Below are 19,475 nucleotides of genomic sequence, written 5' to 3' on the forward strand. Positions count from 1 at the left end.
ACACACACACACACACACACACAGAGAGAGAGAGAGAGAGAGAGAGAGAGAGAGAGAGAGAGAGAGAGAGAGAGAATGACTTGCAAGCTGTGGTCCAGCTAATCCAACAATGGCTGCCTATGAATGAAAGGTCCAAGAATCCAGAACTTATTCAATCTATGAGAAAGGATGTCTCAGGTGGTCTTCAGAATCTCGAGGCTCTAATGCCAGTGAAGAAATGGTCTTTCAAGCAAGAGTGAGAACAAGTAGGCACAAAGAGAAAGACCTGCCTTCTCCCATATCATTTATATAGGCTGCCAACAGAAAGTGTGGCTCAGATTAAAGATGTATCTTCCCGCCTCAAAGATCCAGATTAAAAATCTTCCCACTTCAAATGATTTAATTGAGAAAAATCCCTTGCATGTGTGCTCAGCCATTCGGGTTTTAGCTAATTCTAGAGGCAGGCAGGTTGGCAGTAGAGCAAAGCTGTCACAGTGGGAATATAGGCTGAAACAGCCACTTTGGCCACCTGGAAGTTCCTTACCTAATTTGGCGTGCTCTGACATTCCAGCCGTTTCTTCCATAGCATCAGCTTTAAGCCAAAAACAAATAAGAAAGTGTGTATAGTTCTTTCGCTGGTCAGAAATGCTGTAATTGCCTGGTCTACAGTTCTTCCAGTGGAAAAGGAGAGTCCAGGTTTGCAGCTGGAGGACAGGCGAGAGAATAAGACCTGGTATCTGGAAGCTCTCTGAAATCCCCATGTTTTTTAAAGATTCCTTTGCTTAAGGTGTCAATCAGTACCAGTCAGAAACATTTGGTTGTCTTTTGAACTTGGTTTCCCGGAAAAGCAATTCACTTGAGGTTTACACATCTCCTGTGGTTAGCGTAGGCCTGCCACCCAGTTATTGCTTGGCCTTGACATTTGATTGAACTTCTCCAAATTTAATTTCCTTCTCTATTAAATAAGATTAACAAAGGGACTCCACAGACACGCAAGCGGTGGCATCTTTTGAAGAAGTCATCTCTTCTGCTGGCGACTTCCCTTTCTCCATCCCCGCTCCGCCTTCATCGACAGTGTGTTTCTGCACTGTGTGCGGATATGTACATAGCCCCATACAATGGGGCTTGTCAGAAGCTATCATTAAGGCATCCCCTCCAGTTAAAGCCAGCAAGCACCCCAGCTTCTCAGCGTGCGCACGATTAGCCATGTGTGATAATTACAACCCAAATGATAATACTTAGCAGCAGCACCGTATTAACCTCGTTAGGCATGACAATAGCAGAGGAAAGAAAAACAGGAAAGCAAACCTATGCTGCCTGTTGCTGGCCGTGAAGACGTGAAAGCTAAGGGCGCAGTATAGAAATAGAGTGCACAGGGAAAAGGCCTCAGTGAAAACGGGTATGCATGGGGCCCAGGCCTTCTTTGAGAACCATTTTGGCAATGTTTTAATAGCCACTGTGTGCTTGTAGGAATGATCAGTTCTTATGAAGACTGAGATATGGTGCTAACTTACCAAGTGCCTATGTGATTCTTCTTCTTCTAGAAGGGCTCAGTTGTCACAATAAAGTCAGAAATTATTAAAAAAAAAAAAAAAGTGGCCTGGAGGTGTATTAAGTCAATAGAATGTATGCCTAGCATGCGCAGAGCCATGAGTTCCATCCTCAGCGCAGCCTCAGTCAGAAATAGTGGTGCATACACTTGGTAAAGGATGACAGGTCATCGTCTGTCACATGGCAAGTTCAAGCCAGCCAGAGAGACACAAGCTTAGTCAAATGAAAAAAAAATCTTAAAAGCAGCAGGAAAAGGCAGCATTGTGTGTCAACTCTATCTGAATAGAGACATTTAAAACCATGGCTACTGATAGAGGAATGAGGGCAAACTAACTGAGTAAGATGTACTTCTGAACCACCGAACTCATACTGAAGTCTGACAAGGTAAACAACAGGTCACCTCGTTCTCTGAGCAAAGGAGAAATTGACTTTATCTTGAATGCCGAACAGGATTAATCTCTGAAAGAATAGAGAATAATACTGTGTCTCAGGGAAAAAGAAGAGTTAGAGTGAAGAAATAGATGCAAGAAGGAGTAATGAAGGAAGGAGCTGACAAATACTCACAGGGGAGTGAGTGTTCATGGGTTGTGTCAGACAAAGCAGAAGCAGTAGTAAACACGGCCAGTGTTGCGAATCAAACAGCAGAGTGGAAGTCAGATCCGAGGCAGATGTCACGTGAAGGATGGGAAGAGAGTTGGCAATCAAAGGATTCTAAGATCTTCATTTGCTTAAGAGATGATCACATATGGTCGAATGCTTTTTGACAAAGATGTTTAGATCCCTTGGTGGTATAATAATATTTACATACATGCATATATATTAATGGGGCTGAGGAAACTGAATGAATGCATTCAAAAGAATGAAGTTGAATCTATACCTAACATCATAAACAAAAGTCAACTTGGAGAGGATCAAAGACATCAGCATAAGGCCTAAAACGCGAGTTCTTTGAGGGAAACAGCAAAATCATCACACTGTTGGACTTGGCAATGAGTTCTTGTTCTTGACACTAAAGGCACAGGCAGCAAAATAAACACAGACAAATGGGAATCAGAAAGCAACAGCCGGGACTGGCAATATGGCGTAGTGGGTAAACGCTTGCTGTGCAAATATGGGGGCCTGAGTTTGGATCCTCAGAATCCATGTGGATTGAGACGTGGAAGCATAGGAACAGTAACCCTACTATTCCTATGATGAGGCAGAGGTGGCATCAAGAGCGTCTCCAGAAGCTCATGTGTCAGATGACCTGGTGACACCTGTGTCAGACAAGGTAGAAGGAGGGGACTGCTCTCTGACCTCCATATATGTACAATGGTACACATCCACACATAAACATGCCTATACATATCTACACATTCACCCACATGGTCACACAGAGATGAAGAATAGATGACCGTAGAATAATGAACCAAAGGAAATAATAATCATTATTTATAAAGAAAATCATGCAGAGAATATATAAATAACTCCTAAAACTCAATAGCAAAAAGTATGATTTTGAAATGGGTAAAAGACTTAAGTACTTATCTTTCCAAAGAAGATATACCAGTGGCCATCAGTAGTATGAAAATGTGTTCAACATCACCGTTCACCAGGAAAATGCAATATAGGCAATACATTAAAACAGAATATGTTCAGCTTTATACAAGGAAGGGAATCCAAATATGTGTTAAACCTTGAGGACATCACACTAGGTAAATAAGGCACACGGAACTTACTGTGTGATTTGGTTCACGTGAGATATTTAGAGGAGCGAGAGCTGTGCAGACAGACAGTGGGGCTGCATTGCCAAGGTGGAGAGGAGAGGGAGGGAGGAGAGTGGTGTTGAATGTGCTTAGAATTTCAGGCTTTGGGTTTGGAGGACTTCTGGAGACGGGTGGCGGAGGTGGCTTAATGACACTGTTATTCAGTCCCACAGAAAAGTGGTTAAGCCAGTAGATTTTATTCTAACATTTATTGTAATATTGATTTAATATTCACTGTAAATACCTAGTGGGCTTCATAAGGATACTTTCATGTAAATTTATCATTTACTTTGAGCCCCACAACTTTCTGCCACTCCCCCTTCTTACTAGACCTTTTTGTTTCTACTTTCATGACATATTTACATAGAATTTTTTGCTCTGGGAATAGAAAAATCTAAGATTTATAAATTAATCACTGTATTTGTCTTTCTGAGTCTGGCTTGTTTTGCTTACCAGGATGACTTCTAGTTACGTGCATTTTACTGCAAATGGCACAATTTCATTCTTTATGGTTGTCTTATTATTTATATCTGCTGCTTTTTCCTTAGGTAGGGCCTTGGGCACAGTGCAGGAGTAAACATGGTACGCCAGTGTTTCTGTGGTTTACTGACTCCAACCCTTCAGTTATATGCCTGAGTCTACTTTTAGTACTCTAAGCAACCTCCACACTTATTCCCATAATGGCTGTACCAGTTTACATCCCCAGCAGCAGTTTGTAGGGGTTTTCCTTTCCCCAGTCTCTCCAGCATCTCTTGTTTGTTCTCTTGATGACAGCCAGTCTGAATGAGATGACACGGAGTCTCAGTGTAGTTTTGATTTCCATTTTCCTGATGGCTAACAATGTTGAACATTTTTAATGTGCTTGTTGGCCATTTCCACTTCATCTTTTGAGAACTGCCTGCTCATTTCATTAGCCCATTTATAGAGTGGCTTGTTTGGTTTCCCACTGTTTCATTGAATTCTTTGTATAGTTTAGCTGCTTCTGTCAGATGTGTAAAGATTTTCTTGTGTTCTGAAGGCCGCCTCTTCCTTTGATTGTTACCGTTGCTGTGCAGAAGCTGTGCGATTTCGTGTACTCTCACTTGTCCGTTCTTGGCGTTCTTTCCTGGGCTAGTGAAGTCCTTTCTGGAAGTCTTTGCCTGCTCCTAGGTCATGCCGTGTTTCCCTGAGCACCTCCAGTTTCAAGCCTCACGTTAAAGTCTTTGATCCATTCTGAACTGATTTTTGTGCAAAGCGAGAGACAGGGATCTAGCTTCATTCTTCTGCATATGGAGAGCTCTGGTTTCTCCAGTATCATTTGTTGATAAAGCCTATGTTTTCTACAATATGTGTTTTTGCCATCTTTGTGAAAATCAGGCGGCTGTAGCTGCATGGACTTCTATCAGGGTGTCCATTTCCCTCCATTGTTCTGCCTGCCACGCTGTTGTTACTACAGTGTTTAAGGCATAGCAATATCAGGAATGGTGCGGATTATTCTTTTGTTTCCTCAGAATTACTTTTTTAAACTTTCTAAGTACTGGAAACATATATTACAAAGGTATCAGAGGGTATTATAAAATCAGATTAATAGGCCACACAAGATTGACTGTTTAAACTGATGCCATGTTCAAAGAAAAATAATTAGAAAGAAGATATTATTAAGAGACCAAGGTATGTGGATCAGGGACTATATGGGGACTTTCTTGGCCTTCTGCCAAATTTTGTTTATAAACCTAAAATACTCTCTAGTAACGAACTTTAGAGATGATCCCTGAAAGCATGGTCTGTTTATTCTTTGTGTCTCTCATATCATGCAGCTCGATCCATTGATTTCCCTGTCCCTTCATAACCACCCTCTGCCCTTGCAACCTCCCCCCAAAATAAATTTAAGAGGAGAAAAAAAAAAGGAAAAAAAACCCATCTCATTATGGAAGCTGTAGTGTGACCCAGGAGTCAAGCAGTAGAACCTTTTGTCCATACATCTTTCCTGACAAGTGTTCTTTGCAAAGAGTCGTTGGTTTGATTCTAGGCCTCTGGTTTCTGCTACACTACCCATGCTGGGTTCTCAGTGGGGCTCCTCTTGGGTATCCTGTTGCTGCCTTGTGTTGTGGAGAGCCTGCGGCTTTCGGTCTGCTTGACTGGCCCCTTCACGTGCCGTAGCAGATCATAGATGGCGCGGAGGTTGGGATGGGCCAACTCGTAACACTCGTTCTGGATCTGGGTAGTTGCAGTCTTGGTCAGCCCACTAGCTGTCCCTTGTCCTCACCTGGAGGGGAAGAGGCTGTATGAGGATTGTACTTGAATGGAAACGGCTGACTGTAGAGGTGACTGAAGATGACAGTGTTGTTCATAGGCTGCCGTTCAGAACTCAGACCATGGGTCAGCCAGTTCAACCTGTCTGGAAGGCCACAGCTTTAATTATCTAAAACCTTTCACCTGGCAACCTTTAGCAACCCTCTGTTTTGCACAAACTTTAAAAATCTATCTTTAACTGTTTGGAGATGTAAAACAATCAGATTTCTAAATATTGAAAGGTCTAAATTTTTATGCTATTTCCTCAAATATGGTTCAGTTCTATATAAGTTGGTTCATTTCCAAGGCTATCTTTTCTCTCTTATCACCCAAATTAAGCCAACCACACCAAAATGCATACTTCTAAATTCTGGAGTTTGCAGAATCTGTATCCCTAGAGTAACATGCCCATTGGGTGTGTGCTTTCCCTTCTGAGTTGTACCCTCTTGGGGTGTGTGGATTGCCACTCTCCTTTTTTCCTGCCCTTTGATTCATTCTTCATGAATTGGCTGTGACTTCTAAGTCAACTCACACTTGCTTTTCATGATGGTGCTATTCCTGCGGAGATTACCAGTTACTGTGTCTGTCAGGTTTTTGTCTCGAAGCAGAGAATGATCTAGGTACATCGTGTGAGAGGATGTTTATTATTAAGCTCGGTCACTGCAAAGCTGGAGGATAACCGCCGGGAAAACTGTTTTTAGGAGTCTGAAGCACAAACTTCACAGGACTGCCCTGTGCGTACACAGAGTGTTTCTCCGGAGTTTCATACACACTGGACAAGACTTTTCCCGCGTCAACCATTAATGCTTCCATTTTCTACTTTCTTCTGCTTTGCTGTCTCTTGTGGGTAGCATTCATGAGTGGAGTCTAAATGGGGTCTGACTGGCAAGAATTTACAGGAATTTAGTTTTAAGTCTTCATGTCTCCTTGGTACGAAGAGAGTCTTAGAAGGATGTACAGCTACCAATATGGGGCCCACAGGGAACTTTCTTAACCTGACAGTGACATTCCAAGCAGCTTAATAGTATAGGGTACAGCAACAAAACAGGTAAATCTTTAAAGGAAGAAACGAAGCTAATATTATATATAGAAAATTTGATTCTTGCATTAAAGAATCAGATAACAATTTGTATGAATTTGAATACTTGTACCAAATTTGTTGTATTCAAATACATTGGAAAAAGTTAAAAGATGAAGTTTAAGAATATTAATATTATAATGGCAATACATCATCTGAGATCCCAAAGAACAACTTTAATTGAGAGCAAGTGGGAAAATTATAGAAAATATTTTGGGAGGAAAAAAAAACAGCAGAAGAAAACTAAATTGATAAGTTGATGGATATACCATGGTCCTTGATGAAGATATTGCATATGTTATAACAACAGATTTTCCTACATTAGTCTATATACCCAGTACAATTCCAACACACAAAATTTTAAATGATATTTTAATCGTGTATGTGTGTCAGGGGGTGTGGCAACTTGAGGGAATTTGTTCTCTTCTACTGTGTGGTGAATTGAAACCATATTGTCAGGCTTGGTAGCAAACACTTTCAGCCACTGAAACTTTGAATTTGATAGGATGAATCTAAAATTCATGACCAGGAGCCAATTAAAACAAGCTGAAACTTAAAGTAAAAGTCATGCTTTAAAGATTACATAACGATTACCTTATAGAAAACTTAAAGACATGTTTTTAAACATGACCCAGAAATTATCCAAAACTGCAGACATAATTTAAGCTGATTATAATAAATATTACCAAGCCTGAACCCTGGAGACCTACTGGACATTGTGATTTTTTTTGCTAATTAATGTACTAAATATTGCTTCTCATATAAAAAAAATAGATAGCTTCTTATCTCACACTAAAACATTAATTTTAGCCAGATTAAAGATCAAGGAAGAAAAATTAGGATTTGTGGAACAAAGCACAAGAGGACTATGAGGTTTGAGTAGGGTGTTCTGGTTGCAAAAATCAGTAAATAATAAAGCATTTCCTGGAAAGAAAGGCATGTTTAAACTTCACGATCAGTTTTACAATACTAAGAAAGGTGCTCTGAAAACAGCAAAAAGAGAAGCCACTGACAGGAAGAAAATATTGTCAGTAAATACAAGCCGCAAAGATTTTTCCCTCTAGAATCTCAGAGAACACAGACATCCGTCCACATCAATACAATGCAGATGGAATGTTGAAGCCTTTGTGTTCCTTGGTTGTTACAAACAAACATCCCGTCTCTGAGAAAATGGATGAGCATGTTGGGATTCACTGATACACTGGAGCAGTACATGTGGAAATAAACTCATCTGTCTCACAAATAGAGAGAGAAAACTTAAAATTGAATGAAAAAATATATTTACCTGTATACTGGCTGTGTTATATTCTAATTGTATTTGTGTCTCCCAAGTGTACAAGCCTTCTCTCAAAGGTATGTTCTTTTCACATATTCACATATTTTTTTCACATATTCAAAGTGTCATGTGTTTGGAATTGCAAGCCTAGGAGAGCACTTGACAAAGCTGGTGTCCTCCCCTGAGATGGCTTGTAATGGTGGTCTTTGGCAGGTTTTCATTTAAAGATGTTTGTTTGCTGCTCATTGACAATATATGTCCACTGTATGGTAAAATATTAATATATTTTCATCATGAAACTGCTACATGACTATCAAAACATGAAAATGTTTCAGGAAGATATACACTAGAGTGTTAAATATGTTAATATACAAAAGTGCCATTAAATATATTTTGGATTTCTTTTGTTTACATGTGGTAAATGTCTAAAAGCATATATTGGAAGCAATGAGCTAACTTTAGTAGTTGAACATGCCAAACAGTGCTGCTCAATATGGCTTCTTTTCAGAGAGTTTGTCTACGTAGCCTCGAACCCACCATGTAAGCCCAGGGTGACTTCAAACTCATAGCCCGTCTACCTTGGTCTCTCAAGTGCTGGAATTACAGATGTGAATCATTATACCCAACTTCTTATTTCTTAAAAGACAAAAAAAAAAAAAAAACCAGAAAATATCTGTATCAAAAGTGAAAAATGCTAGCCATCTCAAATGGGAACATGTGATATTAGTTTCTGTATTCTTATATGTATATAAAAATGCTTTAAAAGTACTAGTCTACTAAAAAGGAACAGAGAGTTAAATAGCCAAATTCTTTTCACTCGCCCTGTTTCCCAGATATTTGAGTCATACAGAACTCTGCTCTGGAGGCTCACTCTGCAGTAGTTGGCAAACCATCCCTTGAAGGCTCACTCTGCAGTAGTTGGTACAGCATCCCTGGAGGCTTACTCTGAAGTAGTTGGTAGAACATCCCTTGAGACTCACTGCAGTACTTGGAACAGCATCCCTGGAGACTCGCTCACTCTACAGGAGTTGGTACAACATTCCTGGAGGCTCACTGACGAAGTTGGTAGAGCATCCCTTGAAAGCTCACTCCGTAGTAGTTGGCAGACAGTCCCTTGAATACTTACTCTGCAGTAGTTATCACAACATCCCTGGAGGCTTGCTCTGCAGTAGTTGGTAGACTATCCCTTGAAGGCACACTGCAGTTGTTGGTGCATCATTGCCTGGAGGCTCACTCTGCAGTAGTTGGTAGAGTATTGGTTTGTAAATGGGCAGGCAGGTGATTTGAGTGGGCTCTTTCTGTGACTTCTTTGGGGTAGATGATGCCTTCTGTGCTTCAAATGACATGCTTTTGTGCCTTGATAAATTTGGGTTATTAGCTATTATAAATAAAATATAAGTATATTATCAGAGTCACTTCATTGATCATTTTCAGACTTTTGCCTACAATTCTGTTTCTAACTTAGACACATACTGCTCTTTGAACATTCAAAATATTAGGGTACAAGTGACATTTTCCTTTATGCCATGAGACAAATGACCTGATAAAGTCACTGATCTGTTAAGGCACTCTGCCCCATTTAGCCTTTGATGATGGATCTGGGGTACTAAAGACACTATAAAGATTTCTGAATCTTTGTAAGATAAAGTTTTGTTCAATGTGGTTTTAGTTTCTGTGATCAACTTCCAAAGAAATAAAATAGTGCTCACTGGCGTCAGTTGTGGAACCCCAGAAGACCCAGGTTGTGTCTCTGCCAGTTTCACCCAGGCAGGAGTTCCTGGGCATGCTGAGTAAAACTTCCCTCTTTAAACTGTATGGTATATATTCCTCTGGTTCTGTGACTTTATATTGTGTTGTTTATGAAATGTTCATCTTTCCATGCCATGTACCTACACCCCAGAGTCAGTGGTGAGGTTAGCGGTAAGTGGCCTTTCTTATAATTAGAGACCTATCTTGGGACAGGCGGAAGCTCAGGATGTTCTCTACAAAATGAGCAAGTCTTTGTTTGAAAGATTAACTCCATCCCCACTGCTCCAACTGGCAGAATTGCCTGAGCAGATCAACGCCTTGAGTGAGCTTTCCTAACCGGGTCCCTGTTGCTGTTCATCCGCGGAAGCACAGGCTCATTCCCCATTGTGGGTTTGTTGACAGCTTTTCCGTGGAACAGTTTGAGGAGTGGAGAGCCCTGTTTCTGAGACAGAGAAGTGTTTTCACACCTGAAGTGTAATCTCACACCTTGTGTTTCTCAGCAGATAAGTGCATAAAATATCACATCAAACCAGAATAGGAAAAAAGATCAACGAACAAAGAAAACTGTGGGTTGTAATTTGCTTCCTACCTTACAGTGCTCTGAGAGGAAATTACAGAGATCTGGGTTTACACTTTCAAAGAGTTTGCCTGGTGACTTGATGGGAAAGTAAGTTGTACACGCTAAGCTCTCTGCCCGCACTGAACAGAAAGTACAGAATGATGGACCTTAGAGGCAACATCCTAACATTTTGATGTTTTTTTTAATAGTAGCATGCATGTAAATTAGAAGCAAAAGTTTTAGTTAAAAGTCCAAAAATGATCAGTGAAATGATTTTGATAACACGCATTTTCAAGGATAATTTTCTTTGTAATGATTCATTTAGGAATTTTGGCCAAAGTAGATGATGCTAGTAAAATTTGGATATTTTCTTCTCCTTTTTGTAACTATAAAGAAGGCCTTAGTTGCTGCTTCATAGTATTCTAGTGTAGGGGGTTTTAAAATTGGAGGTCTTGCTTGGTTTCATTGTTTGAAAACATGAACTTGAAAGAGAAAAAGGTCTGGCTTTCTGTCTTGTCATGGATGTTCATTATAAAATTATTTGTTGAAAACTGAGCCCCAGTTAGAAACTAAGCCAGGCATGGAGGTACTGTGTTATGTAAGGCAAACCCTCTCTTTACCTCTGAGGGACTGGCAGTCTGTGGATGAGAAACCAGGTAGTGACCATGAGTGCTATGGTAGGGTCAACCTGGGTGCTGGCGGAAGTGGAGTCACATGGCTTGTAAAGAAAGTGTTGGTATCAGTTAGGAAAGATGGATTGCCACTGGATATCAGGGCATTGAGAGTTTTCCCAGGGGAGTTGAGGGGGTGAAGCTTGTGGGCTGGGGTTCCAGCATGAGATGGTCTAGAGAATGTGTTGACTCTGAGGAAAACAAGAAGAGAAGATACTCTTCAACCTAGACAGAAAACAGTGATTTGACTCTGAATGAAAATCCCGCACGTGGAGAAAAAGAAGGCATGTTCATTTTGCTACATAAATGAAGCTCTGTCTGGATGGCCACAGCCCATTGCATATATCTCTGTGTATCTCCATACATACTCTGTGCAAGCAGAGGTTCTAACGAACCTCAGAATGTACCATACTGACTTGTGTGAAACAATAGACATATCGGGCAATACTCCTTCTCCTTAATAATCTATGCATGACGTGGTGGTCCAGACCTGAAGCTACCATGGCGAGGAGAAATTTGCAGCCCATGTGAAGATTACAGCTAAGCCAGTGCAGGACAAAGCACAGACCTTGTCTCACCCTCCTCTTGTTTGTTTTCACTGTAGATACATATGGAAAACTCTTCCTCCTCAACTGTGTGGGTCAAGAGATGTCCCGATGCAAGACATCCGTTCGACGCGGCCAACCCAACCCTGTCTACAAAGAGACCTTTGTCTTCCAGGTGGCCCTCTTCCAGCTCTCTGATGTTACCTTGATGATTGCCATTTACAGCAGGCGCACTATGAAGCGGAAAGAGATGATTGGCTGGCTTGCGCTGGGCCAGAACAGCAGTGGGGAAGAGGAGCAGGAGCACTGGGAGGAAATGAAGGAAAGCAAAGGCCAGCAGATATGCAGGTGGCATACACTGCTGGAATCCTAAGCTTACCAGGGGCTTTTGTGTGGTGTATCAGCCTTGATCATCTGACACCAAGTCAGAGCATTGTGTGTGTGTGTGTGGGGGGGGCTTTCAAATTGAGAATTTTACTAATCGTAAGGCATTCTGTGGTTTAGAACTTCATCAAAGGTTTGATTTTCATTTAAATGTAACGAAGGGAAAGCTACTTGCAGGGCCAAGTGCGCAGGTGGGGAAAAAGTTACTCTGGTTGAGACCACTGGTGATGTCATAATTTGTGCTAATGGATGGTTGTGTTTTGGTTCGCACTATGGGATGCAGCTTCTCCTGCTTTCTCTTTTTGGTTGGAGAACAGACTGAAGTTTCAAAGGAGCTGGAACACTACTGTTTTCCAGCACTGAGGTGTATGAATCAGACTCTTCTTGGTGTTCACATTTCCAAAACAGAGAAAGGAGTCGGATGCTGAGGGTTCCAGAAAGATGTAACCAATCCACAATCCTCTGCCATGCCTACTCTCTTTATATATNTATATATATATATATATAAAAGCTCTGTTTATTTAAAAGGTAATTGTTATAAATGTGTGGTATAAAATAAATTTGTATTCATGAAATGCCTCATTTTTCTCAATTAGATATCACAATTTCTAAAAGAATTGGGTTAGACAAATCATCTTGAAGTTGTAAAAGAGTTAAAAACTGACTGTTATCCGACCTATCTCTTTTTGAATATGTAAGATATCAAAAATCAAGGGTTTTGTGCTTTTTTTTTTTTTAAAACCGTACCAGTACCTAAAGAACAAGAAGAAAACCAAATAGATAATAAAGTCTTGGCTTTCTTGATGTTTCCAAATCTGGAGTTCATTTGGATTATACCTTTTCTATAGACAATGATATTAACTCACGCAAGTGATTTTTGTATGTACACCTGTGTGTAAGCCACGTTCATCTTTATGCTACGTACCCTACCAGTAGAACATAGTAAAATGCGTACAGTGGATCTTAACAAATACTGATTCGATTGACTTGTGGGGATGAACATGTGAACCCCTCTGAGAGAAGGCATAACGTCATTTTGTAGAGAGCGACACTGAATTCTTTGAGCGTTGAGAATCCCCAGCACTGCTATTTCTCACAGGCGACAATATGTCTTAGTGACTCCTTGACTTCTGATCACGTGCTCTTTATATGCTGACCGTGTATGGTTCTGGACATAGGGTTTTACTGATGAGCGGCTTTTACATATTTTTGCAGTGACCTTTTATTTGCTTTATTCCTCGATCTGAGCTCTTAATTTCAATGCCTTCCACCTGGACTCGATAGAGGGGGAGGGAATGCACACTTAACCCTGTTCTCTGAGCAATTGCCCAGTCGTTTATTCTTAGCTTTTGATGTTTTCTTGTTGACTTTTACCCTGTCTGTGGGAAGAGTGATAGGTAGAGACGGATGCATACAGCCAAAGCCACGTCGCTTCTCCCTCGGCTCTGCATTTGGACAGATTGTCAGCGTAGGCTGCAAGACTTGGAGAACATATTTATTCCTTGCAATTTGTAATGGTTATCCTGACAAGACCAGGCAAGGGCATGGGATAACTCTACTGTGATCACAGGAATCAGATATTTGGAAGAAATCTCTTTATATGGAAGGGCAAGAATTTGCAGAATAAATTAGTACCTTCGTTTCTTTTCTGGTCCTTTGGGTTTTCCCCTGTCTTTCTTGGGAAGACCTGAGAGTGCTTTCTCAGCATCATGTCCATTAACTGCCTGGTGGGCTTTGCAGCGTGACTGTGTCACAGGGTAGAACTGAGTGCAATTGATGGAGAGCAGCGAAGAATTGGCTTTTCACATCTTTAAACTCCCTCTCTCTCTGTGCGCCTGTGTTTAAAGGGAAGTAGAGCAGCCTCGTTTTGCTTCCCTTTATGCCACTGGCATAATAGCAGCATTCATTTTAAAATTTACATTTGAAAAAAAATCTGTATATATTGTACAGACTAGCCCTGGGTTCTCCTCGCTCATGTTTGCCTGCATCCAGGGCTTTGCGGTCCCCAGTAATGACCGGCGCTTTCTGTTCTGCTCCTTGACTTGTCCAGTTTTAGGGTATTCTGCTGGGATAGTGGGCTTTACAGCTGTGTGCCCCCTTTCAAGAGGAAAGATGCCTGAAAAGCGTTTCCCCCACTTTTTAATAATTTCCTTTGTTTTTACCACCCGCCATATATAACACTTGTGCGTCTTGGTTATACAGCGGCGTTCACCCTCCATCGATGGTACAGACATCAAGTTCTAAAGACAAGATGCATTGAAATGCGAGGCTGAACATTTTTTTTTTAAATCTCAATTTGAAATTCTGCTAGGAAGATCTTTGGATTTGGTGCACTTAGACTCTCATATTTTCTTGGCAAAGTCTAGACCCAAATGCATTTAACATGTTTTTCACTTGAGCGTTTACAGCTACATTTGCCTCTCAAAAGAGTTATGAAAGATAATTAGTTGGCTCTGTGGTGGGAAAGCTGCCTTTGCCTGCTTTCGCTAGCTAATGATTAATATCTTGTGCAGAGCTTGACGTGGAAGCAATGCTGGGTTTTGTTGCTTGCTAGTTCTTTCCCGAAGAGTGAGCTTTGAAAACAATGTCATTGAGAGCACAGAGTTTATGGAAATATGTTTTATTGTGGGCCTTCTTTCAGGGCACAGGCTTCTGCTGACTTGAGAAGGGCTCGTTTCACCAATCACGGTGCTGGCTGTTATATTCTCTGATTCCCCTCTGACTGTTATTCTTTTTCTTTTTAATGGACTATTCACCAGAACAGACAAACACCTGCTCTGGGTTCCTTCTCCTTCACTGGCTCCCCGTGAGGGATGCACGGTTGTTTTGGACCCTGTGTTTGCCGATCAACTAACTGTTGGGCAGAGGGAATCCTGCTTTCCCTAACGTAAGAAGAATTTGCAGTGCCCATGAATGTAGTATTCTTAACATTCCTCCAGCGTAAGATCCCAGAGATGAACCACACCATGTTTGCAAAGAGGCACAACATTGCATTGTGGTCCTTCAACTTAGGTGCCGTTGGCTATGATGTGCTTGGATGACAGTTAGGGCACTGATGCTAATTTTGGCATTCTCCACAGTGCTATCTCCTATGGTATACCTGAAGCATACCTTCTCCCTCTTCAACATGACATTCACAACATTATACAATGATGGTTGCCTCTTGCTGTGATTTATGTTGTGGCTGTACTATAAGGTGTTATTTGAGAATCCAAATTCTTCTTCCCAAGTAATTTAATCTCCTAGAAAGTTTATTGGCCCATTGATCTTTCATTGTGGACACTGACCTGTGTATCCACCAAAGCCTGGCTATCCTTTCCATGCAGAGAACTTGGTATATGGAGGTATGAAAAAAGTCCTTTTTAAGTGACATGAAATCACATGGAAACAATTTGGGGACCGGGTCTTGCTGTACATGGAATGTACTGTATAGGCTGGGCTCGCCTTAAACTTGTGATCCTCCTGCCTCAGGCTCCAAAGCATTGAGATTACAGTAGTCATGAACTGCCAAGCCTGGTTTGAGGGCATAGCCTTTGCTGAGAAGTGAGTAGATCAGAAAACACATGTGATGCTTCTCCTTGAATTCTGTATGGAACTGCAAGTGAAGACAATTCCATTCTAAATCCCTAGTCAGAAGCAAATGACAGATGATCTTGAAATGACAGAAGAATTTTTATTGCCTGAAAAACCAATAATTTGTTTAGATAAGATATCAAAAAGCAGTGTGGAAGAAATAAAGGAATGAGTTGTAGGCATGATTGTCATAATTGATGTATATTCAAGAAGAATCTATAAATAGACCGAGAAAGGCATTTAACATCAACCAGCATGCAACAGTCAGTGGGATCCTGGACAATACTTAAAGGTGTGGAACAAAACAGATCCCTGGCAGTGGAGCAGGCACAGGCCATGTGCTCATAGCTTGGCTTCAGATGAAACACTGCTGTATGGCCTTAGTCCCAGCACTTGGGAAACAGAGGCAGGAGGATCTCTGTGAGCTTGAGGCCAGACTGGTCTACAAGAGCGAGTTCCAGGACAGCTAGGACTATTATGTTACACTGAGAAACCCTGTGTCAAAAACAAAAACAAAAAAAAATCCTAAAAAAGCAAAAAAGAAAATGACCTAGACAACCACACCCCAGTGTCCTCAAATGAAAATCAGAATTAGTGCTTGCCTCTAGGTTTCTTCTACGAGATATCAGTGAAGTCCCAGCTGTAATGTGACCGGAATAGAAGCTGGCACAAAGCTAATATCCCGTGTTTCCTCCTTATAATCGTACTTGAAAGAGAAGTACTGGGGGTTGACTACTTTTTCCAGGAATGCGATTACAACACCAGGCGGAAACGCAAAACATCCTTTTCAGGAACTTGAAGACCGCACCTTCGTGCCGCTGGCCTAGATTTGCACAGGAAAGTAGATCTTGTCAGGAGATGAGCGTGACAAATGAGCAAATGACATCATGATAGAGATGAGCCGAGGTGTAACCAGATCTCTGTCTATTACCCTCTTGGCTTGGAGGTAATGTAAAACCTGAATCATTGATGCTTGCATCTTGATCAGCCGCTCACAGGTCTTTCCTCAGCCCATGCTTCTGCTCATAGGCAGACTGGGCACGAAGTGTCCCCATCAAAAAGCTTGAGTTTGGTTATGTGTTTTAACTTGGCCTACAAAAATAAGCAGTGTGCTACTCCAGTGGCAGTCTTTAAAATAGATATATCTTTAAAACCCACATTCTATACTTATATCTTTGTAGATGAGGAATTTTCAGCAGTGAGTACTTAAGATTTGTTGTCCAACTGAGGGTTCCATTTAGAACCAGTTACGTCTCATTGTTCCCATCAGGTCACAATGAAAGGGATTCCGCCACCCTACAGAGCTTCCTTTCAGTTTAAGGGTCCCTGGCTGATACAATGGGAAGTATGTCCAGTTGTTTTCAAACGATTAAACTACAAGTGATGAAGACACCCTTGAAAGTTTCGAAAAAGCCTTTGTTGACTTTAACCCACAGAAGTCAGGGACAAGTGACCTCAAGTGTTCCTGGATGCCGTGGGCCAGTCGTCTTCTGCGTGGTGGGAGTGGTGGAAGCTTCGAGATGGGATCTCCTGTGAGCTTGAACTCACTGAGTAGCTGAGGATGATCTTGAACTTCTGGTCCTCTGGCTTCCATCTCCGGAGTGCTGGGATTATAGGTGTGTGCTACCAGGTCTGGTTTGTGTGGTGCTGGGGCCAGGGCTTTGTCGATGCTAGGAGACACTCTACCAAAGGAGCTCTGTCCCTAGGCCCAGAGTGACCCTGGGATGGGAAGGAAGCTGTGAGGATGTGCTTCCACCCACTGCCAAGGTGTCAGCAAACTGTGTTGAATTCCAGACTTCCCAATTCAGGGACAGCAACACAGAGACATGGGACACGGATTATTGGACTTAGTGCCTTCCAATGGGGATAACTAGTAGGGATGATAAAGCTGTCGGATGGGAGGTTGAAAGACTGGGAAGTGACTTACAGAATAATGACCCAGAAGGTAGAACCCTACTGAAAAGACATGTACAGTTTCTGGTCTTGGCAACATGGATAGGGTCAGAGCATCCACAAACAGTTAGGCTGAGCCTTGAATTCAGACATTAATTGTTTCTCATTAGCTTAAATGTATTCGTTAGATTTCCTCTTGTCCAGCACTGGGTTATTTGGGATTGTATAGAGTTTAATATCTTTCTGAGGTCATTGGCTAACATTGAAACCACAATGCTTACCAACATACAATCATTAAGTTTTTTTTAAATTATTTCTAGTCCAAAGTAGATTTTCTAATCGTGGGTTATGGGAAGAAGTGAGATACATTTGGCTGAACGAATCAGGGGAAAACCGCTGGCAGTCCCTGATTGGGGGCCAGCCTTGGTTGCCCAAAAGAGTGAGTTAATTGCCAAGGAGATCCCAGAAGCTTGGCTTTTAAAACAGGAAGTTGTTCTGGCAGTGTTAGTTCTGTAAGAATGGGAGGATACCCAGGAAACCAATCTTTAGGTTTCTTCTAATTTTAGTATCTGGTATGTAGTCCCTACATCCTGGTCTGTACTCTCCTCTGTGGTTTCCCCACATGGATTTTTCTCTGCTTCTTAGGCCTTCTCTGGGGAGTTGCTACTTGGGTCTTGTTTGGGTAACACTGGGGTGCCCGCAGGCTTTGGCTGGCTCTCCTCTCCTATAGTGCATCAACTGTCGACTGCTTTCATTCCCCTTGGGCCAGGTTGCTGTATCCTAGACATGGAGGTGATAATCACCTATATTTACAGCCCATGTGGAACCTGTGTGAAGCTTGAGATTTTACAGTGCAGACACGGGCGGCAGCCATGGAGGTCGATGGATGTTCTTAGAATCACACCGCTGAGCTCTGCGAATGGCTCTCGAGTGTTCACTGATGCTGCCTCCAGTGTCTCAGGGGAGCTTTTCCTTCTCACCACCATATGACAATATTACTAAGCAACTTGGAGCTTCAGGAGAAGGCAGATTTCCCCATGGTGTTACCAGATGTATGTGAAATTTTTGATTGACTTAATTTTTCCCTTAAATTATCCATTTGATTTTTTAATAATTTTTGGATGTATTCAAAACATAGTCCCTAAAGTCACAGAGGCTTAGGATGTTCTTGAATCTGGGCAGGGACCAGAAGGTGCGCTCGTGAATGAAAGAGTTCCACAATATTTTTGCTTCTAAATAGCCTCTCCTTTCACGGCTGATTCTTGACAAGGGCTGCAGGCAAGCAAAAATTTACTTTTATTATCTTGTAATTTGGGACTTAATATATTTCTACCATGGTTTCTTCTCCCTTGTAAAGGGGAGAGGGTTTAGAAGTTATTACTCTGTGTCTAGTTAAGGAATAAATATCCCTGGCAGTTTATGCTTCCCTTCAAAATAAATGGGTGTTTTATGTCTATAGAGGGAGGAATGCAGTGTTCCGCTCCTGCAAAGAAATGAGTTACAGCAGGAGATGGTGGTTAGACGGGGATTTGAACTTTTGTGACTGAATATTGAATTCCCTTTATAAGGCAGGGGGATTGCAGCTCTGTGCAGGCAGACATAACACAGTTCTTACAGGCTCTGCATAGCAGAAATGGCTGCTCCTTTCTGTTTGGATGTGTAGGTTGGAGACTAGCTGTAGGAGACATGGGTGAGGATCTGGACAGAGAACCCTACTAACCTTTTTTTTAAAATTTTAAAGTTATCTGAGATCGTGTTAAGAAAGGTAGGACAGATGTAGTCAGAGAAATATTACATGTTTTCTCTCATTTTGGAGCCTAGACTTTATAGACAAACCCATTTTTTATATGCAACACAGAAGGAGAAGGGAGATAGGAGAAAGAGGGGAACCAGTGGGAGTGAGGAAGTGGGGGAGAGGTGAAGGAAGTGGGGTGCATATTGTCAGAGAACATGTGATGTCAACTGTCTTTATAAAACTAAGCACTAAGCTCAATGAAGAACTCCACCCCAGTCCCCCAAAACTGTACATTTGGGGGCATCCTTGTAAAATGTGTAAGATCAATATTGCATTGTTTTCACATGGGTTAACATCTGTTTTCTTGTGCTGATTTTGAAATTGATCTGAACATAACTTGGTTTTATTCTCTAGGAATCAACCCCCCTCCCCGCCCTTACCGAGGGTGAGCTCTGGTTGAGTCAGC

At 41.6% G+C, this 19,475-nt stretch overlaps 1 protein-coding gene across 1 annotated transcript in view; it reads left to right on the forward strand.

Annotated features, from left to right (window-relative positions):
• Positions 1-12,309, forward strand: part of Syt16 (synaptotagmin 16) — a 35,407-nt gene extending 23,098 nt beyond the window's left edge. The window contains exon 6 of the mRNA XM_050153603.1: positions 11,484-12,309. Coding sequence (XP_050009560.1) covers positions 11,484-11,797 — 314 coding nt within the window. The 3' untranslated portion in view covers positions 11,798-12,309. The remainder of the gene's footprint in view (positions 1-11,483) is intronic.
• The last annotated feature ends 7,166 nt before the right edge of the window (positions 12,310-19,475 follow it).

Source organism: Alexandromys fortis, unplaced genomic scaffold, assembly GCF_014885135.2.
Source record: "Alexandromys fortis isolate MF-2015 unplaced genomic scaffold, M_Fortis_MF-2015_v1.1 scaffold_82, whole genome shotgun sequence".
Taxonomy (NCBI): domain Eukaryota; kingdom Metazoa; phylum Chordata; class Mammalia; order Rodentia; family Cricetidae; genus Alexandromys; species Alexandromys fortis.